Genomic DNA, 19,324 nt, shown 5'->3' with positions numbered 1-19,324 from the left:
ATATGCTAAAATAATATGTATTTAAAATTATTTTCAACACACAAAGAATGAGCTAGTTTTGAAGGGGCTTCTATTGTTTTGTTGCTATTTTTACATTGCCACTTTCCCCGGGATCCCAGTTCTCAGAATTGTGGACGTGTGTTCCCATTTAATTTCTCTTCTGGGAAACAGGTTCTGCTTTGAATCTTTGGGTTCTTTCAAAGTCCTGGAAATGGGATGGATGATTGTCTGAGCAAAACACATGGATAAAAGATAGAGTGAGTCTTAATGGGGGCTGACTCTTGAGGAACTTGCTTAATCCTACTTCCTGTTTTCTTTTGTTAATGAAAGGTTCATCTAGAATATAATTGTTTTCTTTTTCTTTGGAGATGTAGAATGTCATCTAGAACAGGTAAGTACTCTTTCATTCACATAAGCCTCTGGATTACAGGCTACATCAAGCACATTTCAAAGCGCACATCTCCTGGCACAGATGTCTGAATAGAAATGAAACAATAGCTGTTACTATCGGAAATGCTTTTGTGTGAACCTCACAAATTACTTCTGCATTCTTGAGCTTGTTGTTTCGAATTCAACAGACGACAAGCATTTACTGTGTTTCTGATGAACTAAAATGAAATAAAAATTCTGTTTTTGGTCTTACTTAGTGACATTACTCATTCTTACAAGAAAGGCCATGCTAATAAATCAAATGGCAACCCACAAAACATCATGATGTTTAACTGACAAACAGTGGAATGGAAATGATAGCAAACAACCACAGAGATCACTGGAAAACAAGTCTAGATTCTTTTCTGTCTTTATCCAGAGAGCTTTTGTTCCATTCAGCCCAATCCTGTGCATCTTTACTTAGAACTAAGTCCTATAATCTTCAATGGGATTTATAGTGCTGCTAACCTAAGCAAAATTACATCTTTCTAAGCCCATGGACCTCAATGGGATTTAGAAGGGTATAACTCTGTTTAGGATTATACTGTTAGTCATAGGTAAGTGCACACAGAACTAGGGCCCTTGTTCAATATCTTTACGAATTCCGCTTATTACAGTTGAATTTTTACAGACAACGAAATAACAATTTACCTGTCTGGCTGATATCATAATTCACAATGTGGTAACTGCATCAAGTTTAATTGAACATGGTAGATTTCACCATTATGGTGCTATAAAATTAAATTTTATATCTTTTATATAAAGAGAGAAATTTTATCTTTTAATCATATGATAAATTATTTTGTTTGAACCACATATGGTAGTAACTCTCTCTGTAGACTTTGGAGTTTACTCTAGACTGGGGCCAACTGACTTGCAACACAAATTATTATAAACATTAATTTTATTTCCCCCCAACAAATTAATATACAATACATGAGAAGCATGGCTTATTAACTGCCATTATTGTTTAAATCTTCCCTGTACAAAAGAAATTGAATATATTGCACTTAAAAAACTTGTTTTGAGAACAGGTAACATTTTATCAGTTAGCAGAAGGCATCTGGTTTACATTTTAAATAGTTTTCTTTGGAACAGAGGTGGAATAAACAGTGGGATGTACGGAGGCAAAGGCTCATATTCAACGTCTTCCCATCACTGCATGGACAACGTGCAGGTTAGTGTTCGGCTCGATCACATTGGCCTAGTTTATCCTTCATGCTTTGTGCCTTACTTATTAGTAAGAGTAGATGTTCATTTTAGAAACAGAAAGTGAAGTAAAAATAATAAAAACAAAGGTCTCGCCGGCACAGAAAAGTAGCTTCTGTTTCATGAAGTTCCTTTAGGGATGGCGGAGTGCAGTACAATGCCTCATTGACATGCTGGCTTGAGTTGCCGCAGCCATTACGGCCGGCTGTTCAAGCTCCACTCAAGGAACATGTGATACAGAAGAACTGTTTTTCATTTAACAAAGAATTCCGCATCCAAATTCTTAATGGGGCATATGAGCGAATACTGTTTCAGACTAGATGTTACAGGTGACAGGTGCGGATTCTCTAAAATTGTTTGCCTTTTTTACATGGAATATGGTGAAGGGGTCAAATGCAGCAGGTTACCTTATTACCATCAGTTCCTGCTCTGCATGGAGTTTAATAAGCAAAGCATATATGATTTGGCCTTATCTGTTGAATAAATGAGATTAAAACAGATCAGCTGCCTTAGGTATGGTGGGACAGGAAAGAGAGGGAGAGGAAGATCTATTTTAAATCTGCTGTTTCTAAGAAATGCATAAACTATTCTTTTACTTTCATGTAGTTACTTCTATGTAGCAGCTCCACTTGGAAAAAAAACCCCTCATCTTTAAAGATACCTGCAAATATACTTGCATTTAAAACAGAATGGTAAGCAGCATTAACATTATACACTACCCAGGAGTTGGCTTTTCCCCAGAACTTCTATGAACACACTGGGAAGGGGGAATATCCTAATCATTACAGAATAATATTTTAGGATTTTTTTTTTGCATTTTTAATGTTATACATTCCTCTTGGTTTTTTGCTTCCAAATGCAGTTTAAGGCTAGTTGGTAAAATTTACACAAGATATTAGGCTCAATTTACAGGGTTCCCTCTTTTCGCAAACATTCAACTCTAAAGATTCATATCTTGAAGCTAAACATGCTAATATCAGCTTTGCCCTAAAACAGAATGCATGCTTAACAAAATACATTGGAGAAAAGGGGGGAGAGCGGAGAAACCCATTATTGGATCTGCTTAACCTCCTATAACGTCTAGCATTTTTCAGTCACGTGATGGAAGGAAGGGCTTGCAAAGTACATATTTAAAGTGCTCATCAAAGTGAAGAACCAAAGTGCTGTAGTATCATTTAAGGAGCTGTTCTGCCTATGGCTAAGTACAGATTGTTCAACTAAGACTTGTAACAGAATTTGTCTCATGGATGCAATTCAGTTTTTGTATTCTGTTTCATTCCAAACCCTGATTTGTGTGTTTGTGTGTGTTGTCTTCTGAAGACTTCAGAGAACTAGAATCATACCACTGGAAAGATAAATAAGTCAACACTATTAAGAGGTTATTTCATGTCCAAGCATAATATTTCGAGATTTTCCTTGGTATTAAACAGAGGCTTGCTGGGGTGGGGGCGGGGAAGGATGCTTTCCTTAAATCCTATAGTTAGAAGTCACACACCTCTTGAAATTATGTCCTATAAATCTGAAACAACCATCAAGAGACTTTCCCTTATCGTTAACTAATACTGCATAGGAAAAAAAAAATCTGAATAAAATTACAAATGTAAACCACAGTTCACCTTTTTAACCTTAAGATTACCATTTAAACTGAGATATACTTACCACTCACATTCATATTTCTTAAACTGGTTACAACATCACAACTGGTATTTTAAACAAGCAAAGGTTTTTTGTATTTTTTTGTTTTTGTTTTAAAGGATACCCTGGAAACTCAATTGGTCTAGCATTTTGAGACTTTCAAATATTACATGTAGTACAGCTTAAAATTTAAAAAAAAAATCCATGTTGTAAACAAAATAACTACAGCATAAAAGAACTGTTTAAAATGCAATGCATGTTCCAAAAGAGTAATAGAACTTTTCACATCTTGCTACACAAGATCTAAATTCGTAAGGCGTCCCTTTTCATTTCATTTTATTTTTAACTAAAGTCCTTTTGCATTTCCCCCCCATCAGACTTCTGAACATTTGTAATGATTCACTTTTCTCACAGGGCTGGATGTTCTCACCACAATCAGATATTTCTATGCTTCTTTATTCGTTCCTGGTGAACTTTGGAGTTTCATGGCTGGATATCCCTGTTTGTCTCCAAAAACTCAACTTGATGTGAGATGATAGGCCTCATGTTATTTTGTAGTAATGAAGATGAGCAAAACAGCAGAGCGTGTGGGCAAAAACTTTAGCTGAATACAAGGTAAGGAAACTGGAGGTCAAAGAGAAGCAGAGAGAGAGAGGAAGAGAAAGAGAGAGAAATGGGTTTTCTTTCTTTCTTGCACTTTACATTTGTAGCACCTTCTACTTGGATTAGCTAATGCCTCTGGTGAATGGTGAGATGCACCCATTTGAAAGTTTGTTATATTCTTATCCCTAGTTATCACATCATTTATAAAAATATAAATAACAAAAAAGTAAGCTGGGTTCCATCTCGAGAGGTGTTTCTTGTTGTCCTCTGAGAACATATTGGATAAGTAAGGTCTCAAGAAGCCCTATCCATTGGAGCTGATTGTTTAGTCTGATAATCACTACAAAAAAAAGGGAACACAACTGGAGTTCTTGCAACAGGCTCAGCAAATTCCAAGGAACTCAAAAGCATTCCACTGTGCCTGTGGCACGAGGGGCACAACACCAAGGGCCCATTCGGTAGGAGGGGAAAAGAATGTGACCAGGTTTAGCAGGGAGGAGACAAACTGTACAAGCATTTTGCTTTGTTTGGTTCTTTTTTTTAAAAAAAGAAGAAGAAGAAGAAACTATGCAGCATTCTGGTCTTTAAAGCCTAGTTTGGGCCTCTGGGATATATATCTCAATGCTGTCTGCACGCTCTGTAGCTGAATTCTGCCGAAAAGAGGCTGCTCTTTTAGCAGCCATTAGCCGTCTTCGGGCTTCTTGACGTTGTCTGTCGGGCAGATCTAGAGACTTCTCTCTCGTGATAGGGAATTTTCCTTTTGGGGGCTTCTTTGGTACTGGAGGAGGAACTTTTCTTTCTTCCTAAAAGGAGTGTTTAAAAACAGAAAGGAAAAATGTTAAAAAGGATAGAAGAACATTAAGTGCCACCTTAGAGTCCCTTTCAATATTTGACAGAGTTCTTCCAAGTGAAACATCACCGGCAGCACCAAACCAAATCAAAACAAGGTTGAAGAGCAAAGATATACCTAAAAACAAGTCTGTTCTTTGAAACCAATACAATATACGAACAACATATCTATAATCTTCAGAACATTCCTGTTGTAAACCGTAAAAGGCTAGACATGTTTCAAAATATCATCATTCTCAGTAGTCCCTTTACAATATTTTATAAATACAACTGTTCCTTTATAGCAGCTAAACACATTACACAGAATTAAAACATTAAAAGTGCAGATAAACTGTCAATATCTTATTAAATCACGCCTTTCAGTCATTCTCTACAGGCTTGTTTCTAAACCTAGAGAATGCAAAATAAAATATCTACGATTATTATTTATCATAAGCATCCTCAGGAATGTAGCTGCATGATTTGTCCTAGAAAATTCTGATTTCTGCCAGCTTGAATGCTGTGTGGATTTGTGTGTGTGTGTCGCAGCTGGAAAAAGTGTGGCTGCACTGATACAAATATCTAAATTGGGTCCCTGAATTTCAAAGTTCTCTCATTTTATGATAGTGAAATATCAGCTGAAAAATATTTTGATTTCCCTAATGCCATCAGTCGCACACAAATCTAGAGATTTCCTCAGTTATGAAAGCTTATCCTCCAAAGTTAATAACAAATCCACTGAACTCTGTGTTCTCTTTGTAGGTACAGCAACAGGAATATGTTTCACACACTCCACTTGAACCCCATTCAAAAGGACTACATTTGGAAAGAAAGGGCATGCATGATCCAGCCAAAGTTAAAAGTGTTTTTAATTTTCCCACTGAAATCAATAGAACATAGAAATGCTTGAAGGACATCCTGACTCTCATCTCTGCACTGAATTCTCAGTGTGGACGAAGTGACAGGCGCATTGCCTAAAAGAGAGATTTTTTAATTAGACCCGTGCTGTAGAATTTGGTCTCCACTGAACATGAGAGCAGCTGCCGGCACATCTCTATCCTCTGTACTCATGCCATCAGTTATGTACTACTTTTTTTTTCTTTAGTTAGCAGAGATAAGCTCCAGCATATCAATCGACTATCACAAGGAGAGATGTTTGTGGTTCAGGCTGCTGCATTTGATGTTGAACATGTTATTTTTATATTGGCCCTCCAAAGAAAGTTATGGCATTAGTGAATCCTGTTTACCGGCCAGAATCCTGTTTCTTCCATGTATGGCGCAAGAGAAAAGTTTACCTTTTAATCTTTCCAAGTTTTTAGTTTATACTTTGCTCTTCTGTAAATTTAGAAAACCCATCTCATCTTAGTAGTTTATACAGGGGTTCTCAACTTTTTTAATCTGGAGGGAACCTTTAGAATTTTGAGGCACAACAAAGTGCATACACAATTTTGGAAGGAAGAGCCAACATATGTTCACTTTATGAGGGCAAGTGGAGACCAGTACCTGGATAAATGTGGGGTTTATATTGCATGTTCAGCTACAGAAGCATTTAATGCCAAGTGAAAATTATTCAATGTACGTAACAAAGAACAGTCAAGCGGACACTGTATACTTGTATGGATTATATGTGTGTTCACTGCAACTTGTAAACAGGGTTACAGATCAAGGCAGAAAAGAGTGCTCGATTGCTCTGGTGCTCTCTCTGTCCCCCTCTTCTGCAGGTCTTGTTTACAGAATCCTGGATTTTCTCTCCGTGAGCAGTGGGAAGGATCTGAGTGAAAAGCCCCATTATTTTCCTAGAGGAAGCCAGTCACTGGTTCTGCCTCCACAATGGCTCCGCCTACTTTCCTGAAGCACATGGCGGGTGGTACCGTTGCATCCATGGGTATCATGTCGGGGAATGCTAGCCTTAATTAGCGGAACCACCACTGGATCTCTAAGTAAATTGGAGGTGCAAACTGATATGCAGCACACAAGTACCAATGATGCAACTTGTGTATGCAAACACTAATTATGAAAAAAAATAGTAAAAAATCGAGTTCTCTTCACCATAATTTTTTTCAGGCCACAGTGTGAATGTTTTATGTTTTTGGTATGCCAAACAAAGATATAGCCAAAGTCAAGTACTGCTTATAGGGAAAATATTTCAACAGGTTTCTAGGTTTCCATTCTATTAATTTATAAATAAGTCCCCTTCGCTGATTACACTTACCTATGCTAATATGCACTTGTGATAATTTTCTTCTCAAGTACTATTCCGTGGCCATCAGTAAAAACTGGAAAGCTCCACCTTTTTCTACCAAATTCACAATGTACCCAAGGAGATGGCAGGAGTCAACAGGTGAAAGGGCATGCATGAACCATCACTTAATATCATTCTTTGTTGAGAGGCTTACAGTACCATCCTAAGAACACTTTCTTGGGAGTATATTCATTGAATAGACTTGAGCAGAATTCTGAGTAGACCTGTTTAAGATTGCTGTAATAGATTTCCTGCCATCTCACAAGTATGTTTTTGGATGTCAGTATGAAAACTACGTTGGAAAGGGCATAGTTCAATTTTGGAAAAAAAAATCCTTTTCATTTGAAATACTCTATTTAACACATTTATAAACCCTAGTTAGGTAGCCACCAGACCTGCTGAGAGAAGGAGACATTCCTGACACCCTGGGGTCTAATGTAGATAGATAAATCATGCCATTTGCTTTCATTAACTGTTTAAATCGGCTTTGGGTGGCATGAGCGAGACTCCAAGGGACTCAGTTTGGAGGCCCCTGGTGGCTCTCAGCAGCTGCGATAGCTACAGCCACTGTTCAGTCTGACGAGCATCAGAAAGAAACAGGGCATGTCAGTTACTGGAGCTATAAATGTTTAACAAGAACTACAGATCCCCAAAGCAGCTTTAGAGTGCAAGTACAAATTCAACCTTAGAAAAGCGATTGTTCAAAAACATTATCGCAATCAGATTAAGACCGGTTTGTACTGCCTGCTGAAATCACTTTGTTAAAGTGACAATGGAGAGCCAGTATGTTTTCCCATAACAGAATTCTTCCCTTCATAGCGAAAACAACGCACCTACATAGTTCTCGTGAGCACATTGGCTGGCCTAACGTTCCCTCCTCTATAGCTCGGACGGAAGACCAGAGCCAAAGGCAGAGCTTGGTTTACTTCTGCCAGTAGGACAGAACTTTCCCACTTCTCTCTACCCCTTCAGTAAAACGGTGCTCTTGGGGAAACGAAACGGCATGGGGAGTAAAGTGGAAGGGGAGAGCCTCACAACAATCACCCCTACTGGTTTAAATTAACCCTTGGAACCAATCCCTGACAGAACAACAAGGGTCGTATGTGAATCTAATCCCTGCTGGTGCAGACATTCACATCCTTCTTTTATTTTCAAGATTTGTTTTGGTGAAGCAAAGACTCAAAGCACTGTTTGGTCCTAATAAAGTACAGTAAACAGTTGCGTACATTATTTTTTTTCTTTTTTTCTGCTTTAATTGTTTGTTTTTGTATCAGATCTTCACTTAGTTATTAACTGAACAGAAATTAATCACATGCAACACAAGGAGGCTGTACACTTCGGTCCAAACTGAATATGACTTATGCGGTCCACAGTATTCTTACCTTTCTTTCAGGTGATTCTATTATTTTCCATTCATTCAGTTTCAGCTGGTGCAGTTCATCAAACTTCATACTGACATCTTCAATTGATAACTGTAACAAGTCCCAGAATCCTGCTAGGTCCTGTGAAGTTGGCCGGGGCATGGCACTGGGATCCTGAGGAACACACAATAAAAACATGTAAGTAATTCAACAGTAAGAATATCAACTACGTATATTAGGTACATCGTAAAACTGTTGACAGACAGCACGGGTTTCTTACACAACGACAGAGGTATGAATAATGTTTTCAAGATTTAGGTAGCTTGACTCAGTCAATACTGATATCACAGCAGCTTATGACTGGGACCACCAAATGGCGCACTGAAGTCCATCTCATTCTAGATAGTCTGAGCTTTCCTTTAAACAAAGCAGAAGACTGAATCCATCATAGTTATAGGGGGAAAAAACTTGAAAGGGAAAACCTGCTCTCGTAAAAACTCTCTGTGAAAAAACTTCCAGTGAACACAAACTTTTAAATGGGTATTGCTCTCAGTGGATCCCAACAACAATCTTACGCACTACATGCCCAAAAAATCTCAGATGGTCCACAGATGATTCGTTAGCCACCATTTTGGAGTTATCGCAAGTGTTACTAATCTAAAAGCAAGTAGACTTTTGGAACAATGTCCAAACATTGTCTAAGAAACGGGGGCGTCCGACTTACCGGGCGCCCGGTTGCCGCCGTCAAGCCGGGAGGGAGCGAGGCCAGCGTCTTCGTCGTCGGCCCATCCGGGAGCCCCCAGGTGGGCCGACGACGAATCAAATTCAAACTTTGGAGCCGGCCAAACAGGGGCATGGGCCGGCTCCGTGGAGGGGCGGGGCGGGGACTGCGAACCTCTGGTCCGCAGTCTTCACTCAGGTCCGGCAGCTGGGTATTTAACCAGCTGCCGTCCCCGCCCACCCTCACTTTGGCTCGTTGCATCTGGAAGGAGGAGCGGAGACCGGGGCAGAGAGCGACGAGGCAAGGCGGAAGATGTCGGCGCGGCGCGGATCGGAGAAGGAGGACTGTGGGCGCCGCGAGGAGAAGCAGCGAAGACCGAGTGAAGGAGGCGCGGGGCTGGACGAGGAGCAGGGTGTGAGCTGGCCCATTTCCTCGCTCCAGCAGGAAGCGGCGCGACCTTCCTTCACTCGGCAGAAGACCGTCTCGGAGGAGCGGCGGAGCGGTGCGGGCTCGGAGCTCGTGGCCTGGGGTCTAGCTGAGCCCCGGTCTCCATGCTGCAAAAGGCAGCCCAACGAGGGGCGAGCTCGGTGTGGGGGGCCTTTTTTCCAGTCAACGGCACCATTATTTCCCCCTACCTCTGTTTTTCCTCTTTAAGCGGGCGTCTGCTGCAAAAAACAGGCATGGCTCCTTCCAGGAAGCCGGCGGCAGGGAAGAGCCGCTCCCAGGGGGCTGGCAAGGGAGCTGCTGGGGGGTGAAGGCCCCACCCCAGGCCCGCAGCACCTGCCACTAAAGAGGGCAGGGCAAGCAGACCCAAGGGGCCTGTGCAACCCCGGGGCAAGGTGGGGGGCAGCAGGCTACCTTTCTCCCCCTCCCCTAGCGGTGCGCAGGGAGACCCAGAGGCAGGCTCCAGCGGGCTTCGCCGGGCAGGCAAAACAGGAGTGGGGCGTGGGGTGGCGCGACCTCCTAAGAGTCGCAAGCCCGCTAGGAGGGAGGCAACAGGTGGGGCGCAAGGGGGGCAATCCAGGGCAGACCCTGACCCCCTGGCTCTCCAGCACATTAGCAGGGCTCTGGAGGCCCTGACAGCCAGGGTAGAGCACCTGGGGAACTCCAGGCTTGGGGCGGCTACAGCTGCCTCGGAGCCTGTAGAGGCCCCCCCTCGGAAGAAGGGCCGCAAGACGCAGAGGGGGTCAGCACGCCGGCAGGACTCTCACTCTCCATCCTCCAGTTCAGAGCGGTCGACCAGCGGTCGGCGGGAGCGGGCTGCAAAGAGGAAGAGGTCTGGGCGCAGGAAGAAGAGACAGCAACGACGCCATGAGGACTCAGACAGCGACTGGACCACAGGTGAGTCCTCGTCCTCTGAGGATGGGGAGCTGGAGGGCGATTACTGGGAGGTGGCCTCTCGGGTCCCGGGTCTTCCCAGGTGGACGCAGCGGCGGCGTCTCGGGCACCAGGGGGGCGAGGGTGACCCTCGGGAGGTATGGGGCTCCAAGGATAGCCCCCCGCTGCCCGCAGCCTGCACGGACGATGAGGACCCCCCGGGCAGTCATCTGTCTCGCAAGGCTCGAGAGCGCATCTTGGACGGCTTTTACGTGGACATCCTATCGCTGCTCAGGCCGGAAGCCGAGGATGGGAGGTCTGCACCCTCCTCAAAAAAGGAAAAGGTGCCAAAAAGGAGTCAGCCGAGCGCACGTTCGCAAACTGGCTGGAAGGCTTCACTGTCTACTTGGGGGTGGTGCAGGCCGCCTATCCTGACAGGGGTTGGCACCTCTCAAACCACTTAGGAAATGTTCTGAGGGCCCGTGCCCTCGCCGGGGACATGGCGGCCCTGGATTACGACGAGGCCTTTCGCAAGCGGGCCTCTCATAACCCCAGGGCTCATTGGGACCTCATCAACCAGAAGCTATGGCTCTGGCTGGTGGGACCCCACATGAAGGGCAGGGGAGAGGGCCCCCGCACTGGCCGCTGGCCTTACCGCAGGGAGCGGGGCAGGGGCCTGTGCTGGGAATACAACCAAGGGAAGTGCCAGCGGCCCAGGTGCCGTCTCGAGCACAATTGCGATGCCTGCGGAGGGCCCCACTCCCGCCTGGCTTGCCCCCGCGGTTCAGCTGCCCCCCAGCCCTTTTGAGGCAGCCGGCCCTCCAACAACGGCACACGCAGGGAGGGAGGGTCGGGTCCCACAGCTTCCCAGCCTGCCAGCAGCGGGAACTAGTCACTTCTGTGGGCTGGGGGGCCTGGCCCGCACCCCCATCAGGCTCCATGCCCTCACCCCCCTCCTGGCAAGATACCCAGACAGGCAGGCTGCCCGGTTCCTGCGGGAGGGCTTCTCTTCTGGCTTTCGTATCCCCTTCACTGGCCCCCGCGTGGCAGCCACATCCAGCAACCTCAGGTCAGCCAGGGAGTTGCCAGAGGTGCTCGCTGCCAAAATTAACAAGGAGGTAGCCGCAGGGAGGGTGGCAGGGCCGTTTAACAGCCCCCCTCTGCCCAACCTCAGGGTCTCCCCACTGGGGGTGGTACCCAAGAAAACCCCGGGCGAGTTCCGCCTCATACACCATCTTTCGTACCCCAGGGGCTCCTCAGTGAACGAAGCCATCCCACCCGAGCTGTGTTCGGTGAGGTACGCCTCATTCGACCATGCAGTTCGGCTAGTGCGGGCTTGCGGGAGGGGGGCCCTCATGGCCAAGTGCGACATCCAGTCGGCATTCCGGCTCCTGCCCATCCACCCCAGCGACCAGTGCTTGCTGGGATTCAAGTTTCGTGACCGCTGGTACGTGGATAAGGCCATGCCCATGGGTTGCTCGGTCGCCTGTGCGGCCTTCGAGACCTTCAGCACCTTCCTGGAATGGGTTGCCAAGGACCGCATGGGGGCCCCCTTTGTTAGTCACTACCTGGACGACTTTATCATCATGGCCCCCCCTAACAGCCCGGCCTGCGCCGACCGCCTCCGCATCTTCCAGGAGCTAGCGGCTGAGCTAGGCGTCCCCCTGGCAGAAGAAAAGACAGAGGGGCCTTCTCCCCGCCTCACCTATCTGGGCATCGAGCTGGACTCGGTGGCTGGGCTTTCCCGGCTGCCGGCAGACAAGCTGGCTCGCCTCCGGGACCTCCTGACGGGGACACTTGCTCGCAAGAAATGCACCCTCAGGGAGTTGCAGTCGATAATTGGCCACCTGAACTTCGCCTGCAGGGTGGTCTCCCCAGGGCGGGCCTTTTGCGCGCGGCTTACCAGGGCCTGCCGGGGGGTTATTTCCCCTCACCACCACATTCGCCTCACCAAGGGCATCAAGGCAGATCTTGAGGTCTGGCTGAGATTCCTGTCCGGTTTCAATGGCGTCGCCCTGTGGCAGGCCCCCCTCGACCTGGGCACCGCGCTCCAGGTTCACTCAGACGCAGCCGGGAGCCTGGGGTTCGGGGTTTTCTTCAGGGGCTGGTGGTGCGCCCAGCCATGGCCCCCCTCGTGGGCGAGTGCAGGGGTCCTTCGGGACCTCACATTCTTGGAGTTCTTTCCCATACTGGTGGCGGTCTCCATCTGGGGGGACCTCCTGCGGGACAAGCGGGTGGTGTTCTGGTGCGACAACCAGGCCACGGTCAGGGTCATCAACAGGCAGTCCTCTTGCTCCGAGAGGGTGATGCGCTTGGTTTGCCGCTTTGTCTTGACCTGTTTGGCCACTAACATTACCTTCTCAGCCCGTCATGTAGCAGGTGTGGATAATGGCCTTGCAGACACGTTGTCTCGGTTCCAGATGGAGAGGTTCTTCGCACTGGCGCCAGAGGCTCAACGCATCCCGGATCCCTTCCCGGAGGAATTGTGGCTGGCTGGCGGGACATCGTGATGCAGGGAGTACTTAGCTCAGTTGCGCCCTCCACACTCAGGGCCTACACGGCGGCAATGGAGCGCTTCGTGGGTTTTACCTGGGGGGCGGGCGGGGGGGCTGCCCTCCCCCCTTCTGAGGATGAGGTGCTGTGATACCTGGCCCACCTGCGTGTGCTGGGGCGGGCCCCCCACTCCATGTGGAAAGAGCTTGCAGCGGTATCCTTCTTCTGTAAGGCCCTAGGGTTTCCCGACCCATGCCGTGGCTTCATTCCCCGCAGGGCCGTCGAGGGTTGGGCCAGGCTGGCTCCGCCTCCCGCCGACAGGAGGCGCCCCATTTCTCTTTCCATCCTGCGTCATCTCCTGGGGGTCCTTCCCAACTGCTGCTGGTCCTCCTTCGAGGCTCAACTGTTCCACACAGCCTTTACCCTGGCCTTCTTCGGGGCGCTGCGGGTCGACGAGCTGGTGGCGGGCTCCCGGAATGACCCAAGCGGCAGGGCGCTCAGCCTCGCGGACGTCTCCTGGTCCCCCCAGCAAGTGTCCATCACGATCCGTCGCTCCAAGATGGATCAACGGGGAAGGGGGGTCACCCTATGCCTGCGGGCCACCCGGCGGGGGTCAGTTTGCCCGGTTCGGGCGGTGGGCGCTTACCTGGGCATTCGCCCTCCCCTCCAGGGCCCCTTTCTCATACACAGGGATCACTCCAGCTGGGGACAGGACATCTGGCTCCAAGACCTCCAGGATGGCCTCTTGGACTGGGTCAGCGGTAGGAGTGTTGGCAGGAGCCACGGGTGGCTCTAGTGGCGGTGGGCATTGGATCAGATCACTTTTTGGGGAGTTGGGGGCCTCCGCGTTGGGGGTTGAGGTCCATCGGCTGGCAGGCGGGTCAGCCGATGTTGTTCTGGGATCTGATCCACATGCTGCGCCAATACTCCTTACTGCTGTTTCAATAAAGTTGTGGCCATGTTTTCTCCAAGCTTTGTGTGGTCTGGGTTTGTACAAGCGTCCTCCTCCCTCCCCCCATCGGTGCTAGGCGGCAAACGCTTAGCGGAGCATGAGGATGGAAGAGAGCCAATGTGGTATAGTGGTTGGAGTGTTAATTTAAGATTAGGGAGACAAGCGTAAATCCTCACTCACCATCACATTCACCATTAAATTTATCAGATGTCCCCTGAGCCTACCACTCTCTCTCAGCTAACCTACGTCATAGAAGAAAAGGGCCATATATTTTGTCCTGAGTTTCTTGAAGTAAGGACAGGATTTAAAAAGACATTGAAACACATCTCCAAATTATATTATTTTTATCGTATTTATATCCCGCCCTCCCCGCAAGCAGGCTTCACTTCAGCTAGTAGATTAGGTTTATACCACATGTTGTGTGGTACAAATTCATTCTCTATGCCCAGTTTTCAACTAGGGTACTCCTGTGTACTGCAATCCAGTGGGTAGGATTTAACGAAACATGTAGGTAAGTACTCTTGTGTTTCTCCAGACAATCTAGATTTTCTCCAAAATTTATGCTTAAAAAAATGTCTGCAGTGGTAGTCATTGAATGCTAGTGGTAGTCATTGAGTCGGTCCATTCTACCCTTATTTAAGAAGATTATACTTCTTTCCTAGGCACTCCAATCAGAAAAAAATACTACAACATTTCCAGAGTTGCTCTTCTGTTGCTTTATGTCCTCTGGTCACAAGAGGGCTCCCTTGTACCACTGAAATGTATATAAATCAATAATGCATACTAGTGCTTCATGCTATCAGCATTGGCTCTTCAAAAACGGTATTAACAGAGATGCTTCATCTTGAGACATACTTGAATTTGATCTTATTCAGAAATTATATATATAACTGTTTGACTATTTCAAGTGTTATAGCCCCAGTGCACTAGCAACACACTGATTGTTAAAAAAATTCCACTAATTATCAATGCAGATAGCCGTTCAGTAGCTATTAAAAAAGCTTACCATGTGATAGCGGTAACTGTATATTTATTTATTTATTTTCAATTTTTATTCCACCCTCCCCACATTTCCAGCAGGCTCAGGGCGGAATAGACAGGTAAGCTTTGCAACTTCCGTGCTCCATGTTTTTTTATCCCTGCTTGCTGAATTGCTGGCCAGGTGGTAATACTGTAACTTATAATGTCTTTATGTTTTGCTACAAATACAGCTGGTAGTTTTCTGGGCAACTACCTCAACGCTTTATCAGTTGCTGTTCTGTTTCCACCCTTAGAGGGGATGTCAGCCCATAACTTGATTATGTTGGCTGTCTGTCACAATTTATTAGATGCCTGGCTTGGTTATAAAATGTATAGGATTAATTCTTCATACATCTCCAACTTAGGAAACAACATTCTGACTATTAGCTACTTTCTTCTTGCCTATTTTTTCTTACACTGTTTCTATTTTGATACAAAATGATTTCCTTTTCGTTGCATTCTCTTGTATTCACTATAGCACACAGCTTCCAATTTTGAATGGTTAGATGCAAGGGATCAATCCCAAATGTTCTAGCTATAGGATTAAATATGTTGTCCAACTTTTCATTGTAACTTTAATTATTTACAAATTAAACACTTGAACATACTTTAACTACTGTAAGTTCTTTGACAGTTATTAAGTGCTTAAAGTAGGGGTGTGTGATTTCATATACCTGGTCTGAAAATATACCAAAAAATACCTTACCGGTATTTTGGGGTGTATTTGGGAAACCTGCATCATTTCAGAATTCTCTGCTATGCATTCTCAAATAATCTGGAAATATGCAGGTTATTCAGGAACCATGGGATAGCATGATTCCATGTTGTTGCTCCTGTTAGTTTATCGCATCTGATGAAGAGAACTGTGGTTCTCGAAAGCTTATGCTACAATGAAGTCGGTTAGTCTTAAAGGTGCAACTGGACTCTTTACTATTTCCCATGACCACTGTGCCCCATCTCTTTGTGAACTCTGTAATTTGTTCTAAGAGTTTCTCATCCAAGTCTTCTGCTTGCTCTGGTGGTCTATAGCACCACCATAGTGGCACTATTATTTCATATTCCTTTTATTTTTACTCTCAACTGAACTTCCATGCTAAGATACATGTATTTCCTCACGTATACACATCCTTTACATATAATGCTACTCCTCCCCCCTTCCTTGTCTATCTTTTGAACAAGTTGTATCCCTCAGTCCTTGTAATCCAATTGTAGTGTCATTCCACCAAATTTCAATAATGTCTATTATGTCATAGTCCCCTTCCTGTATTCGGACGTCACATTCCTCCTGCTTGTTTCCCATACTCTGTGCATTTGTTTACAGACATCGAAAGCCATGAGTTATATGCCCTGAGGTTTTTGTTTCTGTGCTTACCTGCAAGTTAATGTTTCCTAGCATATGTTCCACTCCCTGCAGGTCTTCAGTGTTCCGTTCTCCAGTTACAGGGTTTGAATTTTTGACTCTCTCCCCCATAGGATTTAGTTTAAAGCCCTCCTTATAAGGTTTGCAAGAAGATGCACCAGAAGCAGGTTCTGACAGGTGTACTAAAGCACTTTCTGATCAGCGACATGAGCACTTGCTAGAACTCTACCCACTCTATGCTTGAGCATTTGGAGGAGCAGAAGAGCACCCTCACAAGAGAGTCAATTCACCCAAGAGGACTGGCTGACCATCTCCAAGACAGTGGAGGATTTTAGGTCCTCTAAGGACTTCAGTGTGACAGTCTTGTCAGATATGGCAACTGTGGGTCTGGTCATTCCACTGATCCAAACACTTCAGAGGAAGAGGGCTTCCTTTCTGGACTCAGGTGTACGATGTGCAGACCTTGTTCCAACAGTACACATTCTCGTAAGAAGGCTACAAGAGGGCATCAAATCCCACCTGCAACCTCTGACTGAACAAAGAATGAACATATAGTTGACCATGTGTGACCTATGCATCAAGGGCAGCCTTGCCGAGTGGGCTGGCAAGCTCATCAGCTTGAAAGATGAGCTGTGTTATGAGTAGACATGGGCATGAATGGAAAAAAAAACCCGAACACCCTGTTTGTTGTTTGGTGCCATCCACAAACAATGAACAACAAACATGGACAAACATGGACTGTTCCTGGACATATTCGTTGTTTGTGGGGGCCAGAACTACCCCCACCCCAACCCCCCACTTAGCTCCTCCTTCCCTCAAACTCACTTACGTGGCCCTTTAAAGATCCCTTTAAACTATCAGCTGGCAGGCGGCAGGGAGGATTCCCCCCTGCCACCTGCCAGCTGATAGTTTAAAGGGCCCTTTCCTGCCACGTGCAAAGAGCAGGGCCATTTAAACATCCCACAAACTGACCTTCCCAATGTCCAATACCCATCAAATTTGCAGGTGACATAGTCCTCACTGTCCTCTGAAGACCCCCAAAGTTTCAGAGAGATTGCACCCTGGAAAAGGCATGATCCATGGGTCTCCCTGTTGGCTGTCATTTTCTCTTCACAGTGGCAAAAATGGGACTCTCTGTTGGAAGTACTTTGAAGGGTTAAAGCCAGAAGGAAAGCCGGAAGGAGTTCAGACAGACTTCAGTCCCTCCCTGCCTCCGGTTGCCAAGGGGATTGATTGCAGGTGCCAGACTGTCTGGCTTGCCGAACGGCTGCCGAAGGCAATGAACAAGGCTTTTAATGACTACCTGTTCGTTTAGGATGTGGCCTCATGAACAGCTTGCTTGCGAACAGCAGATTGGGCTGTTCGTGGGTTTTTTCTGTTTGTAATGCTGTTCTTGCCCATGTCTAGTTATGAGCCCCTTTCTTTCTCTCAGATTTTGCCTTTAACCTTTGTCTTTTTGCTCACTCTGGGTAGATTGCTGCCACCAGGAATTATATTCCAAAATAATTTAAATTTCCCCTTTAATAACGCGCCCATAAGTTAGGCTTCTTCGTGGTACTATGTGGCCCTGAGGATAGGAATGGGATATAGGAATAACAGATACTCTGGGATAAGCCCCCCAAAACCCCAACAAAATGAACTTTTATTTTTACAAGAAGCGTATCGGTTTCATATTATTTCTTAAGTTTGATGGTTTCAAAGAGTATTATCTGTTTTTAAAGTTTCTTTTCATAGACACAGTCACTCAGATCTTCATAAACTTTCTCAGGCTGCACACACAGTTTGCCTGCTTCAGATATCAATTTCTCACTCAAATACACACAGACTTTCTCTCAGGCGCACTCACAGTTTGCTTCCTTTAGATAGAATGAATGGGTTCCTCTCAGACAGACAGAGTTCAGATTTCCACACAGGTTATATTTCTCTCAGAAATGCTTACACACGCTCAGGCTGCAGACAGCTTGCCTGCTTTCCCCAGAATCAATCTTTTGTCTCCACTCAGTAACTGAAAACTGCATTCACTCTACCCACACTCAGTCATCAACCAATCATCTCACTCACTCATCCCTCTCTTTCACCCCCACTCTTCATCTGTACCATACCAAGCATTTAAAGACACACTCATGCACTCAAAATCATTACAAGCTGTCTCAGTGGATGGAGCATTCATGGGCCAAGAGGGGAGTGTTGCCTGGGAGGTAAGAGGATGGGGAATGCAGCTCTGCTGCCCACACCTCCTCCTCCACAGCCAGTCTCCAGATGTCCCTGGAGATGGAGACTGTCAGGAAGGAAGCTGGTACCTCTGGGTACATCAGGCGTATGTGCCAAGATTTGGTGGAGGCAATAGTCAGGGACTACCTTGTGGGGAGCCCTATAAGTTGCCTTCTGCCTCTCCTATTAGGCAGTATGGCCAGACCTCTCTCTTGAGGCTCAGAGACTCCTTTTGTGCTCTCCAACAACCATGCAGAACAAGCATGTCTTCTCCCATGTGGACAGCATTGTCAGCCCACATCGCTCTTGTCTGCTCCCCTGGACAGTTGAGCAGCTGGTATTCATGAAGGTCAACTTGCCGCTCTTCAGTTTTCCAACTCTGAACTTTCAGAGTGACTGAAGTGAGCACATTTATACATGCATCTTCTATCAATCTGTGTTGGGGAGGTGGAAAAAAATGCTCTTTCCAAATACTGAAACATATGTAGAAAGAAACAGCAGGACAATTATCCATTTGGTGCACTTGTGCTATATTCATCCACATTCCAAACTGGAATCTTCCCTCCCCTCAAGAAAACTTCATCTAAAGCACACTCCAAGTTAGATTTGGCACCATTCTGTGCAGAAAGTAACATATACAAAATGTTGTTCTTGGCCACTCTCAAAAAGAAGAGGAAGAGAGTGTCAAATGTATTAAGACATATTAAAACAGGCAGAAGCAAAACCAACATAAATGCCTAAAATGAAGCTCAAGCTAATAATGCATGCTGCTGTACTGGTGTTTTGTATTTTTTCTTTACAGAGTTAGGGGGAGGGAACAAGAGGGCCAGTGATGAAGGGCAGCTGCAGCTCTTTCTCTAGGCTCCTCTAAGCCAGTGAGTGACTGTATAGGCTGCAGACTGCAGAGAGAGAGAACTTAAGTGGGTGCCCTAAAAACCATCCT

The 19,324-nt window shown here is 45.9% G+C and overlaps 2 protein-coding genes across 6 annotated transcripts in view; one reads left to right on the top strand and one right to left on the bottom strand.

Annotated features, from left to right (window-relative positions):
* Positions 1 to 3,779: 3,779 nt before the first annotated feature.
* On the top strand, positions 3,780 to 17,784 carry LOC129329840 (uncharacterized). 5 transcript variants are annotated; one of them, XR_008597029.1, is made up of 4 exons: positions 3,780 to 3,888; positions 8,368 to 8,505; positions 9,297 to 10,369; positions 12,766 to 17,784. XR_008597029.1 is itself a non-coding variant. In XM_054979550.1 (4 exons), exon 4 carries the CDS (start codon positions 11,086 to 11,088, stop codon positions 12,853 to 12,855), a length of 1,770 nt encoding a protein of 589 aa, XP_054835525.1. In that variant the 5' UTR covers positions 3,780 to 3,888; positions 8,368 to 8,505; positions 9,297 to 9,530; positions 10,254 to 11,085; the 3' UTR covers positions 12,856 to 17,784. The 5 variants fall into 5 exon arrangements, 3 of the variants coding, with proteins under 3 accessions (XP_054835525.1, XP_054835533.1, XP_054835512.1); XR_008597026.1 differs by having other exon boundaries at positions 9,297 to 14,890; positions 16,284 to 16,300; XM_054979550.1 differs by having other exon boundaries at positions 9,297 to 9,530; positions 10,254 to 17,784.
* The window catches only part of DLGAP2 (DLG associated protein 2), a 98,472-nt gene continuing 83,608 nt past the window's right edge, over positions 4,461 to 19,324 (bottom strand). The window contains exons 9-10 of the mRNA XM_054979527.1: positions 8,329 to 8,481; positions 4,461 to 4,679 (exon numbers count right to left, since the gene is read on the bottom strand). Of these exons, the coding sequence (XP_054835502.1) occupies positions 4,461 to 4,679; positions 8,329 to 8,481 (372 nt within the window). The remainder of the gene's footprint in view (positions 4,680 to 8,328; positions 8,482 to 19,324) is intronic.

Source organism: Eublepharis macularius, chromosome 1, assembly GCF_028583425.1.
Source record: "Eublepharis macularius isolate TG4126 chromosome 1, MPM_Emac_v1.0, whole genome shotgun sequence".
NCBI lineage: Eukaryota > Metazoa > Chordata > Lepidosauria > Squamata > Eublepharidae > Eublepharis > Eublepharis macularius.
The sequence above is the reverse complement of the archived record's forward strand: the minus strand, read 5'-3'. Positions and strand labels throughout refer to the sequence as shown.

What these genes read in the sequence shown, in the direction of transcription:
- LOC129329840 (XM_054979558.1), top strand. Translation starts at nt 11,086, where the DNA reads ATGCCTGCGGAGGGCCCCACTCCCGCCTGGCTTGCCCCCGCGGTTCAG.